The 12,537-nt window shown below is 50.3% G+C and overlaps 4 protein-coding genes across 4 annotated transcripts; 1 reads left to right on the forward strand and 3 right to left on the reverse strand.

Annotated features, from left to right (window-relative positions):
* Positions 1–3,618: 3,618 nt before the first annotated feature.
* On the forward strand, positions 3,619–5,338 carry EPUS_04967 (uncharacterized protein; the record flags this gene model as incomplete). The annotated part of the gene is made up of 3 exons (XM_007804085.1): positions 3,619–3,762; positions 3,815–3,875; positions 3,924–5,338. The coding sequence occupies 3 exons, from the start codon at positions 3,619–3,621 to the stop codon at positions 5,336–5,338; spliced, it is 1,620 nt and encodes a 539-aa protein (XP_007802276.1).
* Positions 5,339–6,230: 892 nt separating this feature from the next.
* EPUS_04968 (uncharacterized protein) lies at positions 6,231–6,959 on the reverse strand (the record flags this gene model as incomplete). The annotated part of the gene is made up of 2 exons (XM_007804086.1): positions 6,231–6,509; positions 6,546–6,959. The coding sequence occupies 2 exons, from the start codon at positions 6,957–6,959 to the stop codon at positions 6,231–6,233; spliced, it is 693 nt and encodes a 230-aa protein (XP_007802277.1).
* A 64-nt stretch (positions 6,960–7,023) lies between these two features.
* EPUS_04969 (uncharacterized protein) lies at positions 7,024–7,899 on the reverse strand (the record flags this gene model as incomplete). Its single annotated transcript, XM_007804087.1, has 1 exon — positions 7,024–7,899. One exon carries the CDS (start codon positions 7,897–7,899, stop codon positions 7,024–7,026), a length of 876 nt encoding a protein of 291 aa, XP_007802278.1.
* A 1,429-nt stretch (positions 7,900–9,328) lies between these two features.
* EPUS_04970 (uncharacterized protein) lies at positions 9,329–11,236 on the reverse strand (the record flags this gene model as incomplete). Its single annotated transcript, XM_007804088.1, has 2 exons — positions 9,329–10,899; positions 10,954–11,236. The coding sequence occupies 2 exons, from the start codon at positions 11,234–11,236 to the stop codon at positions 9,329–9,331; spliced, it is 1,854 nt and encodes a 617-aa protein (XP_007802279.1).
* Between the last annotated feature and the right edge of the window lie 1,301 nt (positions 11,237–12,537).

Below are 12,537 nucleotides of genomic sequence, written 5' to 3' on the forward strand. Positions count from 1 at the left end.
GGGAGCATTTCCGAAGTTTGCGCCGACACCATGCCAAGACCTCTCCCTAGTCCTCTTGGTGTGAGTCTACCAGTATCCAGTATGTGACTGCAATAGGGGTTATGAGAACAGAGCTCTTCACAAGCATATCAGCCAAGATGATACGTTACGTCTGAACACGATTATGAGAGACACCATCTACTGATGTATCAGATATCTCATGTAGCGTCTTCGAATTAGGGGTTCTATCTCCCTAACACCAAAGTCGCCTGTTCATAAGTCGTATCAGTTGTAAAGATCAGTTGCCGTACGTTCTGAGTCAGGCTATGTCAACCTGTGCGTATATTAACATCTGGACCAAGAGAAGGCTACTCTCGACACTCTACGGTAAACGCGATACCACCTCCTTCCGAAGACCAACCTGCCAAGACTTACCCCTTAGGTTGCTGAACCTTAAAAAGCGCTGGAGAGAAAGAGTGTGATCACGAGATACAAGTAGACTTCTGCGGTAGCTATGCGGTACAACCAGCTTTGAGAGCGAGTCCGGTTAAATGATCGCGCGCCTAGCGAAGTTGAGGGGCTCAAGGCAAGACCGAATCAACACCCACGGAGACCAATGCCACGGCAAGACGACTGGGCTGAATGCGATCCACGCCGGACTGGAGAGCAGTATGGGAGACCCACATCTGCTATAGATCCACTTCACGAATCGAGGACCGAAGCGAGTCTCAATATCCTCGTGATCCGAGTTTCCGACCAGCAGGTACGGCTCGGTATAGACGTTACCGAGATCAGGAACGAGTATACCCAACCGTGGAACGTGAGCGACCGACCAGTGGAAACCGCTACAAGCCCTACGCAACGACATACCAACGGATGAGCCCACCATCGTCGCTCCTTTCAGGCATCTTCCGACTCTGACTGATTGGTTGATTCGAGATTAGCCATCGCCATATCGTCATCTTCTTCTGCCACCGATCTAGCTACCGCCCAGAGACGAAGGACCTCTTTATGACCATTAATATGAGGGTACCGACTCCACTAGATGCGATTGATGGAGCAGTCCTCTCCATTGTCGGGAACTGCAAAGAAGCAATGATATAACTATAATACGATAGTCAGGCGTCTAAAAGCACACGAAAGCATTATCGATTCAGCAAAAGCAGCCTTCAACGATATCGAGTACTGCTGTAGACACGATGGGATGTCAATCAAGGACTGCTGTGAGAATGGAGACCAGCACATGCTTCATTGTACAAATAGCTCAGTTGGTCAGAGAACCAACAGCAATATGACAGAATTAGTCACAGCAGGGCGTCGCGGCAGTTGTGGACAATGTGAATCAAGACACCTTGTGGGAAACAGCAGAGCTCTGCAGGCACAACGATATACGAGCATCGCAGTGGCGGGAACAGTGTTGCCGGCGTCTGAGAGGAAGTTGGGAAGTAGGGCTCGTAGACACGATCATGGATGACACGGAATGGTTTGCAGAGTATGCAGCGTGACTATTGATGAAGACTTCTGCAAGGTCAGCATCGTGTCAGTGTCAGCGTCGTAGCGGAGAGTCACTTTCAACTGATTCTCTTGTAACCATTTTGTTGATTCAAATGTTACGTTGGGTGCAGACGTGGTTTCCAGAGACAAACACCTTCGGGTCCATTTCCTTAGATCGTCTGTGGACGGTAATTCGCTGCTCAAAGTACTCGTCATGCTGCTCGCTGGCCCCGCTCATATTTTGCTTTTGCAATGTCGCTCGACGGTACGGAGCCGTTGCTTCAGATGATCTGGCTATGAGGGTTGTCCGCCACATCTGCTATTCATATGTGCTAACAGTGTTATATCTGGACATTCATCAGGCTTTTGAGATATTTGTCTATTGTAAGAGATCTTCTGAAGGACTGTGGATCCACCAAAGGGTATTGGTTCCAACGGTTTCATAGCCTCCGAAGATCTGAGGTATTCCACACTCGGTGGTGAAACATCGTTCTCAACAATTTTCGTACGCCGTCCAACTCGATCAAGCAGCTCTGCCTGGGCAGTAGTAGGCTAGATGATATCAATCTTGACCCAAACATGAAGTCTGATACAGAAGGCAGAATTGGCATTTGTCGCAAAACTTAAGCAGCTTTCTTCCCATAACTATTGGTATTGTGATTTGCCCTCCACTCACCACTTCCTTCGGCATCGCCTACAAATTCTTCCATCTTCCATACCTCAACCCTCTCCTTACATCTTTCCAGAATATCTTCAGCACCTTTCCATGCAGGTCCTCGATGTGCCGCACTCACAGCAACTGCGATACTCTCCTCTTCAACCTCTACCACCCCTAATCGATGCACAATGTACACTTTTTCGAGGCTGAACTCGGAGTGTGCGTGCTTCGCGATGCTGAGGAAAGACTTCAATGCTAGGGCAGGATAGGCAGAGTAGGAAAGCTTTGAAACAGCACGACCATCAAATGAATCTCGCGTCGTTCCTAGAAATAGAACATTGGCGCCAGCAGCTGGAGAGCGTATGCTTCGGAGGATGGTATCAGACGAAAGTGGATCGTAGGTCAAGCTCACTGTACATAGATTGTCCTCAGATATAAGGGTTTGTGGGAAATTCGACCTATCAAGAACGTCCTTTGACCTCTGCATGGCGATGAGGGTTGTTGTAATGATTGCTTGAGTGGCTGCATCCCTGTAGGCTGCAACACTTGCGCCGCTCTACGTAAAGCAAATTTTGGTGGCGCCTGGAGCTTCTCCAACTTTGTACTTACCGTATTCCATCCTGCAACCTGACTCAACATTCACCTAAAAACATGTCTTCATATCGCTCTCATGAAGATAGACAGCCTGTCGATACTATGAGACCCGCTCAGCTTACCCGACGTAACGATCGTGATGACCGGTTCTATGATGACCGCCGTTCACGGTCGAGATCACGAGACCGACGATACAGCTCCCCTTCAAGAAGACGATCACCCCCTCATGGTAAAATAAAGACTGATCACGGACCTGAGACATATTATAATCGATACTGATTTGAATTCTTGGAAAGACATCTCCAGATCACCTCCCCGTGGTCCTGCTGCAAACATCGGCCGTAATGGCAACCACCACGACTGGGATCGAAGTCGAGACAGACAATATGATCGAGGCTACGGCAACAGACCTCGTTCCTCACCTTCGCCACGAAGAGGCCGAGGGTCATACAGAGATAGAGATCGCGAAGGCTACAGATCGTCAAGCTATAGCCGGAGCAGAAGCCGGAGCAGAAGCTCGCATGAGGAGCGGCCACGGCGAATCGCTGCACCACCGAACAAGGAAATAATGATGGAGGGACTAGCTACGGATATGACTGAAGAAGACGTTCGATCTTCCCTCCCTTCTTACCTCAGCCCGTTCATCACTGGCCCAACCAACTCAGCATTTGCTTGGAGACATAATGCTGAGATTATGGATGGATGCAACAGATCACACTCGAGCTCAAGCAACATTATCAAGTCGAGGGACTGATCGATGTTAGGGTCATTCGTGACCGTCAGACAAGTAAGCAGCGTGATGGGTCTACCTGCCGACTAGCTGACAGGATCAAGGACAATCTCGGCAGTTTGGCTTCCTACGGTTTTCATCACTTCCTCAAGCCCAATCCTTTATGGAACGGAATACTCCATTGCTTTATCTCTATGGCAATCCCAACCTCGATCGGAATGAACCGGCTAAGGTGCGCATAGTGTATAGTCGCGAAAGGATTGACACCAACAATGACGGCGCTGAGGGCGAGTGGATTTGCAAAGTGGTACATTTCAGAATCCCCTTGTTCTAACGTGGTCCGGTCTGATCTTTCATAGTGCAGCGTCAACAATTATGCAACTCGAATCCGTTGTTTTCGTTGCCAGGCTTTTCGAGCAGGTAGAGAACGGCCGCTTCACTCTACTTAACTCTGCTGACCCTTCTCAGACGCTCCTAACCGTGGCATGCAGAAGGCAGCCAATATTGGGGACAACGATGCCTCTCCAGACAATACTCCATCCCAATTTCTCCTCCTCCGTGGCCTCGAACCTTCTGTGACAGAAGAACTCCTAGTCAAGGGTGTGGCCAAGTTGTACAAGCCGTCAACCTCGAACGCCTTCAGCAACCAACCGAATAAAAAGGGAGCCAAAGTCGCATCCACTACGGGCGATGCCAACCGGGGTGCAAGACAAGGTACACTACGCCGTGTGTTGCTGGTCAGAGATCGACGAAGCAATGAAAGCTGGCGATTTGGCTTTGCTGAATTTGCCACGGTAGAGGATGCGATGGCCGCATTGACTCGGTACAACTCTTTTGACAAATTTACTATTGCTTCCAAGCCAGTGCTTGTGAGTTATGTTCACTCTGGGGTTTTCGTACCTGTATTGAACCCTGGGGTCGTGGACCCTCGATATACATTCGCTCCATTGGCCAATCCATCACTCAAAATTGCCTATTGGGATGAAGATGCATACGTTGCAGAATTCAAAGTATTCGATGGTGAAAGCGAGTCTGCAAATATCCAACCCAAGGAAGACTTGGTCAGCGCACCAGATTCCAAAGAGACTACAAAATCCAAGAAACGAAAGGCAGAAATAACCGCTATGGATATTTCTACAGCCAAGAAAGCTGCCCCATCCTATCTTCAACGTTGGAGTAATCAGCACGCTGAGCTTCATGGCCTGGAACAAAAACCAATAATTACCCAGTCTGACGACGCGCTCACCAGTGCCGACACAAGACCGTCATCCGAACCGTCTCCAGTTCCGCCCATGCAGTCTTTTGCAGACCCCAACAGGCATTGCTGTTATCTCTGTTCCCGCCAATTCAAGACGGCAGCCGAAGTCAACAAGCACGAACGGCTCAGCAATTTGCACCAGACCAATCTCAAGAACGAAGAGCAATTGACCAAGGCGAGGGCTAAGTTGGAGAAACATGGAATCACAATCCAATCTCAACTATCGACGACTGAATACCGAGATCGCGCAAAAGAAAGAAGGAAAGCTTTCGGAGTCGTCAACAAGAAAGGTCAATCGGTTCCACCTTCAAAGTCGTCATCCGACACCGGCAAATATACCGGCTTCGACAAAGATGCTGAGGACGATAATGTGCTCGCGTCAAAGGGTGCATCCCTCCTGGCCAAGATGGGGCACGTGGCCGGTGCGGGCCTCGGTGCCAGCGGGACCGGTCTCACGGCGCCGATAGCTCAAGATATATATGCGGCGGGGGTTGGATTGGGTGCTCAGGGCGGGAAGGTGGGGGATGCGGTGGTAGAGGCGGAGAGGAATACCAAGGGGGATTATGGGGATTTTCTTGCCAAGACCAGGGAGGGGGCTAGAGAGAGGTATGAGAGATTGGGCTGAATGGATGGGAAAGGGGTGAAAGACTGCAGAACATCCCGGCCCCAAGACCAGAGGTAGCTCTCTGCATCTTTGCGTTCGCCATATCCTGTACCTTGACACACAACAGTCTCCCAGCATGTCATTGCCTGGTCGTGCTCTCTGTCCCAAGATCTGCAAGCTGGCTTTACGCAGACGAATTTCCTCCTCTCTTGATTCTAGCATGCAACCCAACGGATCCCCCCACCTACTCGAGGAGTCCAGAGAGATAGATGCCCGCATGAATGCCCCTGTCCTATCATCTTTTGGGCAATTATCGCTGTACCTCTAGGTTGGATTCTGTCTCTGTCGAGGGAGACGAACTGAGCTGACTGGCTAACTAGAAGCCGTGTTGGCTTGTAGATACTACTATGATACAGCAAGCGAGCGATGCTTGCGTGACTTGGCGGAAGCAGGTGTTATGTTACTAGTAGTTGAAGGTGTTAGAAAGTTCCTATCCGTCCCTTTGCATGCCCGAACGGTAACGCTGCCAAAGACAAATAATTTTATCTTTAAAAAAGACTCTGTGCAGGTATGTAGGCATGTAGACACGTAGACGTCGTCAATTCTTCCCTCATCCTTTCTTTGACTTGGAACGAACACCCAAAACCCTTTTTCTCGATTGATTTTCTTTTCCCTCCCTCCCTTCCTTGACAAGGAGAACCCTCCTCCTCACCTCAGCATGCAAAACCCAACAAACTTCCCAACCGAATTCATCTAATCCCCCCCCCTCTTCCCTCCGGCATCCCTTTCCCAAATCTCAGTCCAACTCTTCACCGCCCCTGCAGTCCCTGCTGCACCCCCATGACGCGTTGACACTTCTCCCACATCCAGCCACGGGCGAAGCCTTCCCAGCGGCTGAGCGCCTCTTGCGCGCTCAGTGGCTGCATGTAGGGCTGTTGGTTGGCGTAGAGGTTTGGGTCGTTGATGCTGGTTTCGTGTGGGAAGGTGAAGTGATGATGATGATGATGATGATGATGATGATGATGATGATGATGATGATGATGATGATGATGATGATGATGATGATGATGATGATGATGATGATGATGATGATGATGATGATGATGATGATGATGATGATGATGATGATGATGGGACTGTTGGGCGGGTGGTGGCGCCCCGGACATGGTGGTGTAGGGTGGTGTGTAGGTTCCTGCTGCTGAGTTGCGTGGGAGGGGTGTTAGTATACGATAGGACTGGACGGGGAGAAGAAAAAGAAAGTCTGTGAGGGTTTGTTAGGAGTAGGGGTGGTGAGGGGGACTTTACCTCCTCCAGCAGTCGCAGCAGCAGCAGCAGCAGCTTGTATGCCCATGTAATACGCATTCGCGTTCGCATTCTCATTCCCATTCCAATTCCAATTTCCAGCGCCATGCGAATTCCCCGCCATATTCTGCACCCCGATCCCCCAATTCACATTCACATTCTGGTTCAGATTCCCATCTCTCATGATTCCCGTCTCTGCTTCAATATCCCTCACCAACGCTCCAACCTCCAACTCCATATTCGCCCTTGCCAGGATCTCATGACTCAATCCCTCTGTGGTCCCCGCCAGTGCGAACTCCAAGATCCCTAGCACCCGTCCCACACGCGATCCGTAATGCATGCCGATGCGAAAGCCGGCGTCGAAGCCTGTTTGCGAGGTTTGACTGCGGGCTTGAGCGAGGCCATCACGATAGCCGGTTGTGTGATGTGTTCGGTGGAGGTGTGGGTACTCGCTCAGGAGTTCTGGTTGTGGCGACGGGGGTTGGTAAAGGACCACCATGTTTGATATTGTTGGCGTTGGTGTTGGTGCTGTTGTGCTTGTGGTTGTGGGGAGGAGGGAATGTTTGTGGAGGGGGAGGAGCGAAGGGGGTGGCCGTTGTGTTGTTAATGGGCCAGGTTGCTGCGGATGGCCCAGGTGCAGTTGTGGCGACCTGGAGGGCGCCGGCAAGGATGTCCGGATTGATGCCGGCAGGAGCAGGAGTGAAAGAGGAAGACGACACAGAAGGGGCAGTCGTGGTGGGGAGGACCTGGAGACCGTTAGTGGTGTTCGGTGCATATACCTTGGTTTCAGAGCCAGAGGAAGAGTGTGATACCTGGCCTTGTGGTGGCACGTCCTGGGGGCCGGTGTTGTCGTATTGTGTGAATGCGGAATTCAGAGCAGGAAAGGAGAAATCTTGTGTCTGGCCGTCGACACCCTGGTAGTCTTGTCCAGCTTCCTCTTGGAAAAGCGATGGGGTCACCGCATTATCGTCTGTCTCGAGATCCCGAGAATTGCTGAATAGGGTAGGACTACCCTGGTTCGGAACAGGCGCAACAGCAGCCTGTTGCTGTTGCTGTTGCTGTTGCTGTTGCTGTTGCTGTTGCTGTTGCTGTTGCTGTTGCTGTTGCTGTTGCTGTTGCTGTTGCTGTTGCTGTTGCTGTTGCTGTTGCTGTTGCTGTTGCTGTTGCTGTTGCTGTTGCTGCTCTGCTTCTTCGTCGTCTGTCAAGGCCCGGAAGATACGAGCGAACTCCTCGTTTGTAATGGTCTGGTTAGTCATTTCAGCAGCTTTTCTTTTCGGCATTTGGAGAGGAGTCAGGAGTCAAGAGGCAGTCCCCAGATGTAGAAAGGATAAAGAACAGTATCTGTATATTATGCGACAGCTTAGAGAAACAATGAAGTAAAGCTAGATGAGTAAATGGATGAAGAGATGAGGAACAAGAAGACAACAGAGGAAAGGAGAGGAATACATATAACTTTGGACTCGGAGGTCCTCGTGGTCAAGTTAACCAGGTACCCTTTGCTGCTGCTCGCGCTCTCAGGACTTTCCCTCTCCTCGGATCCAAGGTTGAGTATCAAGAGTCCTTTTCCTTGGTTCTCGTTGGCTGTGTAGAACTCTACTCTACTTCAATCAGCTCTTTTGAGAATAGTATCGTTCTGTCCGGATTGATCAGGCACCTGTTCCCTCAGTACCGTTCGCACAACCCATCCCAAGTCTGGCATACAAAACGGACCGACGGAGTCTTCCCTGGTCCTCGCGGGTTGTAACTCCTCAAGACTCCTCAGTCAGCTCTTTCGGGAATAGTATCTTACTCTTCCTCTTCCTCAGACCCACCAGGTCCCCGTTTCCACCCACTCCTGCACAAATGTCTCACAAGACTGGCACTCGACAATGCACTGTATGAAGGTCCTCTCCTGTTCTCTCCTGAACAAACGAAGTAAGCGCTCTAGAAAGGCTCTAGTGGAAAAATGTCCTCCCTCTCCAGTCCTCCGCGCACTGTTTCCCTCTCCTTGGCCGGGTAACCTTTCCTCACTACCACGCCACTAAGTGAAACAACACAAGGTCCTCTCCCTAGCTTTCCAGGAAACACAGAACTTAAAGCTCAGAAAGACCTCTTAAGAAATGGTATCATTCAATTCTCTGACCGGATAGGCCGGTCCGAAAGAACGCTGCAATCGTGCTCTAGTTTTGGATAAGTAGTACGCATTGTTCCGAGTTGGTACAAGAAGCTCCGCATGGAAGAGGACCTTAGTATCTAGGGAGGTCGGATACCGCGATAATAGGTGCTAATCGATGAAATTTTCACGCGTCTGGTGCATGAGGCTGATGATCTAGAATGGAATGGGTGGAATGGTGGATGGGTGGAGATCTGCCACTGCAGTGGGAGTCAGCGTGCCAAGTCCGCCAGCCTTCAGGTTGTGATGGTCTTATGGGAAGAAGAGTACTATCTCATTGATGCAAGAACCCAGGGGGAGGATAACTACAAGGAGATAAAGCTTGGATATGCTGAGAAATCTGTTCATCCAGGATAATGCAGAGGCTATTGATATTCACCTAGACTTGTGGGAGAAGGTTAATTTGAACAGCACTGGCAGAATCATGGTATTATTATCACTCCCTGGAAAACCTCGTGGGGAAGAGAGCCCTGTTAGCAAGATCTAAACCACTTTCAGTGCAGCAATAAAGTGATAGGTACATCTTCCCGAGGCCGGCGGACTAGAACATAAATGGCCTAAGCCTTCTCTGCCAGCTTGGAGGCGCCTTTTTCAACCTCCAATTCCTCCGCTTCACCCTTCGTGCCTAGGTGACCAGTTGGAAGCATATTCAGCTGGTCTTCTTGTTTGTCAAGCCCTCTGAACTGCAACCAAAACCCAGTCCCGCCGATAAATGAAAGAACACCAACAACCCCATAATTCCAGACGAGTAATGGGTCAGCGGAAAGAGAGACGAGTGCTTGCCCAATAGCGGCAGCAACAGCCGTCGTGAACAACATGACAGCCATCACCAGAGAACGCATGTTGCGGGGAGCTTTGGTGAAGGCATATTCGAGGGCGGTGATGGCGGCGAGGACCTCAGCCAAGGCAACCAGAACATACGACCCAGACTGAGCCCAGACAGTGATGCTAGTTGGTTCACAGTCTTCACCAGCAGCATATCTTCCGCAAGAGCTGTACTTGTAGATGTAGGCTTGAACAACACACGCCCAAATCATGGCGGCGGTACCGGTGTAAAAACCACAGGTGATCTTTTTGATCGGGGAAAAGTTGATTCCAGCTTTGCGAAGCGCGGGATAGATGATAATATCGCAGATGGGGATGAGAATGATGAGTGAAAAGGGGTTGAGATTGGCGAGAATGTCGTTGGGGACCCCGTTGAGTTTCATGACAGCTGCCTGAGAAGTCAAGTTGTTGTTGATTTGATTATAGGTGATCCAAAAGAGAGGAAGCCAGCAGAAGACCGAACAAGCGGCGAAACCTCTCCTGACTTCATCAACCCATTCATCATCAAACGTCATCCACTTGGGTCGTTGATTGGCCGGTATGTTACTTGGCTTGACTTTGTCCCAAAAGGTGCCATCGTGCATATTTCTGAACGTTCGAACAGGATTAATAGACCATCTACCTTTTTGGGCAAGGAAAAAGAGCTTCATTGCCTTGCCGAACACGCTGCCTTGGGGTGGTGTGAGGATGTACACCTTACGGCAGAGGAGCATGACCACCGGACAAATGCAAAGCATGACGGTTGGTAGGAAATAAGAGAGCCAGAAGCCGACATATTTCTCAGAGTAGACCATAGAGATTTGGCCCAACAGAGCTCCTATGTTGATGAAGAGGTAGAACCACATATACACACTCGACGCCGTCACAGCAGGATCAACGATGACCCGATCTCCAGTCTTATCTGTGATGATCTTCATGCGGGTAAGTGGCAGCTGTTCAGCGACCAATGGTGAAATGTTGGGTTTAAATCCACCGGTCCCTATACCCATCAAGATGAGACCAACGATGAAGCAGCCAAGTGCGCCATTTGGATTGGCCAGGACGGTCGGAACAGCGGAAATGGTAAGAATGATGTGCCCAACAATGGCAATGGCCAGAGAGACGCAGATGGTGTTGAAGCGTCCAAGATAAGTATCAGCAATATATGCGCCTATGAGTGGCGTGAAGTAGACCCAAAACTGGTTGAATGTACCCAGTCCGGTTGATGCTCGTTGACCCATACCGAGAGCACCAGCTTGGCCGTCTGTGCCTGCAGCACCGGTTCGTGATCCTTCTGGAAGTGGCTGTTGGATGAAGTTGGTGACTGGAGAAACAATTAGCAAGCTATACACAAGCAACAGATTCGAGAGATGCATACAAACAACAGTGGTGCCATAATAAGAGAATCGCTCGCAAAGCTCAACGAATGCAACAGTGTAGACCTTCCAGGGAATATGATCTCTGACGCGACGCAGAGTATGGAGCTCTTCAACGGTCGGAGCATCAGCTGCATCGTCGGCATAAACCGTAGCGAGTGTGCCTTTTCCTTCGTAGACAGGTGGCAGCGCTGGTGCATGGGACATCCGTCGTTCGTCGTCCAAACCCTGTGCCAAAGCAATGTCGTGCCTGGCGCCGACAGCGACGTCGTCAGGACTAGTCATGGCGGCCACCTATCCTCTGCTTACGAAGTAGGATGAATGAGGGCGAGGGAGTATGACGATACGATGTTAGATGAAAGACCTGCAACGGGATGAGGAGGAGTATGCACGATATATGCAATTACTGATTGGGGAGGATGAAGCCAGGGATGGTCGGTGCTTCCATTCACATCTGGAATCTTTACTGCGTCCTTCAAGGATGTCTGACAGTACCTTTGCAAGGGTAATCCATGATCAAAGCCAATCATATCCTCATCAATCGCCAGCGAGTGTTTCTAGAGGATCTGGAGAATATACGACGGCAACGACAATGCCAACAATTCTTTAGTAGTGCTATGCAGACAGGCATTGGTGTGCCGCTACGCGATTACTGTGGTGGAGCTACCCATTTTCTTGAGTGTTAGACAAATGCTTGAGGTCGGTAAGATGCCGCTTAACGGCAGAAGCGATTGGCTGAAAGGCACAATTGAGGAACTTGAAGGCTGGCGGCCGATCTCTTTGTCCTTATCGCCACAACTTTCTTGTCCGCCACGACTTTCTTGTTCGCCATGACTTCCTTGTCCGCCACGACTTTCTTGTCCGCCACTTCCCTCGATTGAAGTGATGTGCTTCAGATGTGCAACATCGTTGACCTCATCTTGAAGATCAATCTGTATTCCGAGTGCTCGTAGCCGGTAATGATCCCCGAGGCTGATTGTCTTCCCAGGCTCCTAAGGATGGTGAAGGTGATGCTGTTCAAAGATAGATTGGTTGAATCTACGCTGGCTTGGATTTGGTCATCTGACTTCCAGTTGTAATACACTCTACCACTCCAAACTACTAGAGCCACTGCCTCCGGCGTCCTTGATCCAACGTCACCAGTGGGATACAAAGCGGCTGCACCAGAAGAGGAGAATGATCCGTATGGCGAGGGATTGGGCTTCTTGACCTCGGCACCCAACCTAGCGTTCCCTTCTTCTGCTGTGTAACATCAATCGTTGGGTTTGGGCGGAGGGTTGCTGATCGGACCCGGACTCAACGTTTCTTGAAGTTTGGTTGACCATTCCAGCCGACTGTACGGGAGTACTCGCCTGTGCTGGTTTGAAATCCACCTGGAACAACCTTCATACGCAAATACGGAGTATCTCGTACTTTGATCCTCCACAGGTTGAATTGTCCTGTCACCTTAGCTTTTGTGGAGGCAAAGATAAGCCTCGTGGAAGCTATTTCATAGCGTCGAACCACTCGGCGCCTAGAATAATGGCGTCGGCTTCTGGAAGACGCCAATCTTTTGCGGGCAGGTGGTTAAACATGTCCCCTCCTGT

Source organism: Endocarpon pusillum (assembly GCF_000464535.1).
Source record: "Endocarpon pusillum Z07020 unplaced genomic scaffold scaffold2776, whole genome shotgun sequence".
In the NCBI taxonomy this organism is placed as follows: Eukaryota; Fungi; Ascomycota; class Eurotiomycetes; order Verrucariales; family Verrucariaceae; genus Endocarpon; species Endocarpon pusillum.